General features: G+C 44.6%; 1 protein-coding gene across 1 annotated transcript in view; it reads right to left on the minus strand.

Moving 5' to 3' along the window:
* The window catches only part of EEF1E1 (eukaryotic translation elongation factor 1 epsilon 1), a 24715-nt gene extending 22373 nt beyond the window's left edge, over positions 1-2342 (minus strand). The window contains exon 1 of the mRNA XM_006888743.1: positions 2239-2342. Within this exon, the coding sequence (XP_006888805.1) occupies positions 2239-2325 (87 nt within the window). The 5' untranslated portion in view covers positions 2326-2342. The remainder of the gene's footprint in view (positions 1-2238) is intronic.
* Between the last annotated feature and the right edge of the window lie 522 nt (positions 2343-2864).

The raw sequence follows: 2864 nt of genomic DNA on the forward strand, positions 1-2864 counted from the left end.
GCACCTTAGTCCTCAAACGTACATTATTCCTGCTCAATAATTTGGAGAAGTCTCTAACTGCAGATTTTTCCAAGTGCAATGCGACTCTTTATTTCCTGACTGCTGGTAGTAAGGGTGTTAACTGTAGATCCAAGCAAATGAAATTGTTGACAGTTTCAACCTCTTCTCCATTCATCGTGATATTGCCTATCGACCCAGTGGTAAGAATCTTTATTTCTTGACACAGAAGGGTGCTTTTTACCTATGCTTTTTACTGTCTCTGGAAACCAGCCGAAGGTCAGCTATAAGTCAGTTCCAACTCAACAACAACTACTACTCCTCTCTACCAGGGATCCTTCAATAGGTGATTAATGTGTTTTGGTGTTTTTAAAGAAAAAGTTTTAAATAAAACCAAATTTCAAAAGCCCGAAATCCTGACCTCCAAGGTTAATCTTGCATTGTCTCACTCAAAACACTAGTCCACTGTCTTGTTACAATTTTCTCATTTATTTAACTTACTAGTCTCACATTTTTCAAAACCTGACCCTTTAAACATCATCTTTTCCATGAAACATATAAATTTTTTCTTAGAACTGACTTCCTCCTCTATATTCTTTGAAAATAGATTACTCCACTCCAGGACATCTAGTGTTCTGTTCATATTAACTATTCATGTATCTGTCTCTCTTAGTAAAAAACCTTCTGAAGGTAAGATTTGGGTCCTGACAATGTTCCCTAAAAATATAATCCCAGCTGCTGAATAGCTGTCAAAGGGAAAAGAATCAGCATAAGAAGAAAGGAAAAAAAGGAAAAGGAGGCCATTTTGTTGCCAATATCTACTGTGACACTTAATCTTGGCCATGTCATTTAATCTTTTTAGGTTTCAGTTTCTTTCTTTGTAAGAACTACATAATCCTACTTTTGAGACAAGATTTTAATGGATTAAATGGAAAAATGCAAAAGTATAGAAAGAAAATAACATCTCAAAAGAGCAAAAACCATCTGTTTTTTTTAAAAAAAAACAACACAAACACCAAACACCTTGGCTTCCTACATCCATTCTCCTCTAACACATTATCTGTTAAGGCAAACAGCTAATTACAAAAACTAGAATGCTCACCGCCTGACAGACACAACTCCTTTTTCACCACCAGTCAATTCTCCTCCCATATAACGTATCCCCTCATTCCCTGCCTGCCACAGTGAACGTGCTATCAAAAACTCTTCAAAAAATGTCTTCCCTGAATCCTATGACCCATTCAAGGATCCCGAGCAATCTGTATACTTCAATGTCCAATAGATTTAGATTAGTGTTGAAAACACTTTGAAGATCAAGGTGAAACTGTGACTCAAACTGTAACAACACAAAGTGACAAACCCCTCACTATCTGACAGTGGGTTCAAACAGTTTCGAAGGCTGTAAATTACAAGAAGAAAATGCTCATCTTTCCTCCCTAGCCGCAGAGAATCCCAAACAACCTTGCTACAGATGAGGCCATTTTCAATTACTTCATAGGAATGTGAGAGGTGGACAGTGAATAATGAAAACTGAACAAGAACTGAAGCCTTTGAATTGTGCTGGCAATAATAGTGAATATGCCATGGACTGCCTGGAAAATGTAAAGCCAGTGTCCTTAGATGGTTCAGATTCTGTCTCACATACTTTGCATATATAAGGAGTGCCCAAGGCCTGGAGAAAGACATAATGCTTTGCCTGTATAAAGCAGCAGTCCGTGAAAGAGATGGAGTGACTCAGTGGCTGCAACAACGGGCACAGCTGCGAATGTGAGGATGGCACAGGGCTGGGCAAGGTTTCCTCGACTGACACTTAACAACAAAAGGAGGATAGAGAGATGGGTATGCCATGGCTCAGCACAGTGGTGCTTTCTCCAGATCAGTTCTTAGGAAGCAACTGCATCAGTTCAGAATGGAGCTGTCCCTAAACGTAAGTGTGGTCACTCAACACATTAGGCCCCCAGGCAGGTCTAACTAAGCGATGATTGGGGGCCCTTCCATAACTGGTGACGCTCTCCTGGAATAGGCTCCGATAGCTGGCAGAAGGAAAAGCTCCGGCCAAAGCCTAACAGCTCCCCGGCCTTCTTCCGCGGGCTACAGCAGCTGCCAGCGGGCAGGAAGACGCGGCCGGCCCCGCGGGCACGTGGGGAGGCAAAGCCCGGCGCCGCGTCCCCGCTGCCCCGCACGAGTCCCGCCCCAGACTCGGCCACACTGCTTCCCTTTACCACCACCCCCGCCACTCACCTGGCGTGCGCCCTGGGCGCTGTATTTATTCCTTTTACTCAGTCCCAAGGACTTCTCAAGCAGCGTAAGCTCTGCGGCTGCCGCCATCTTTCGGCGAGAGCTTTTGGCAGGGGCGGGACCATGGCAACATAAGCTTCCGCCATTGGCGGAGAGGGGCGTCTTCGCGGACGTCTCCAGCCATTGGCTGAGTGTAAGGGAGATGAAGGGCACACCTGCGGGGAGGGGCGTGCCAAAGGGAAAGGCTGAAGGTGTATGATTTTCTTAGCTGTTGTTGTTGTCATGTGCCCTCGAGTCGTTTGCGACTCATAGCGACCCTATGTACAACAGCCCTAAACTCCGCTCTATCCTGTGCCAATGGCATTGCATCTGACACACCCATCCCGATTACCCCAGTCACTGAATCAATCCACCTCATAGAGGGTCTTCCCGTCCTGCTCTGTCCCTCTACTCTACCCAGCATGATGTCCCTCTCTAAAGACCTGTTTCTCCTTGCAACATGTCCAAAGTATGTCAGAAGAAAAACCTATATTTTCTTAGCTAGGATAGTTAAAGAACTTGCTGGTCTGTCTAATACTTCTCTTAATCTGAACATTCACATTGAGACAGACTAGGAAGAAGGATTGGCC

Source organism: Elephantulus edwardii, unplaced genomic scaffold (assembly GCF_000299155.1).
Source record: "Elephantulus edwardii isolate Elephantulus edwardi_28Jun2011 unplaced genomic scaffold, EleEdw1.0 scaffold00071, whole genome shotgun sequence".
NCBI classification, from domain to species: domain Eukaryota; kingdom Metazoa; phylum Chordata; class Mammalia; order Macroscelidea; family Macroscelididae; genus Elephantulus; species Elephantulus edwardii.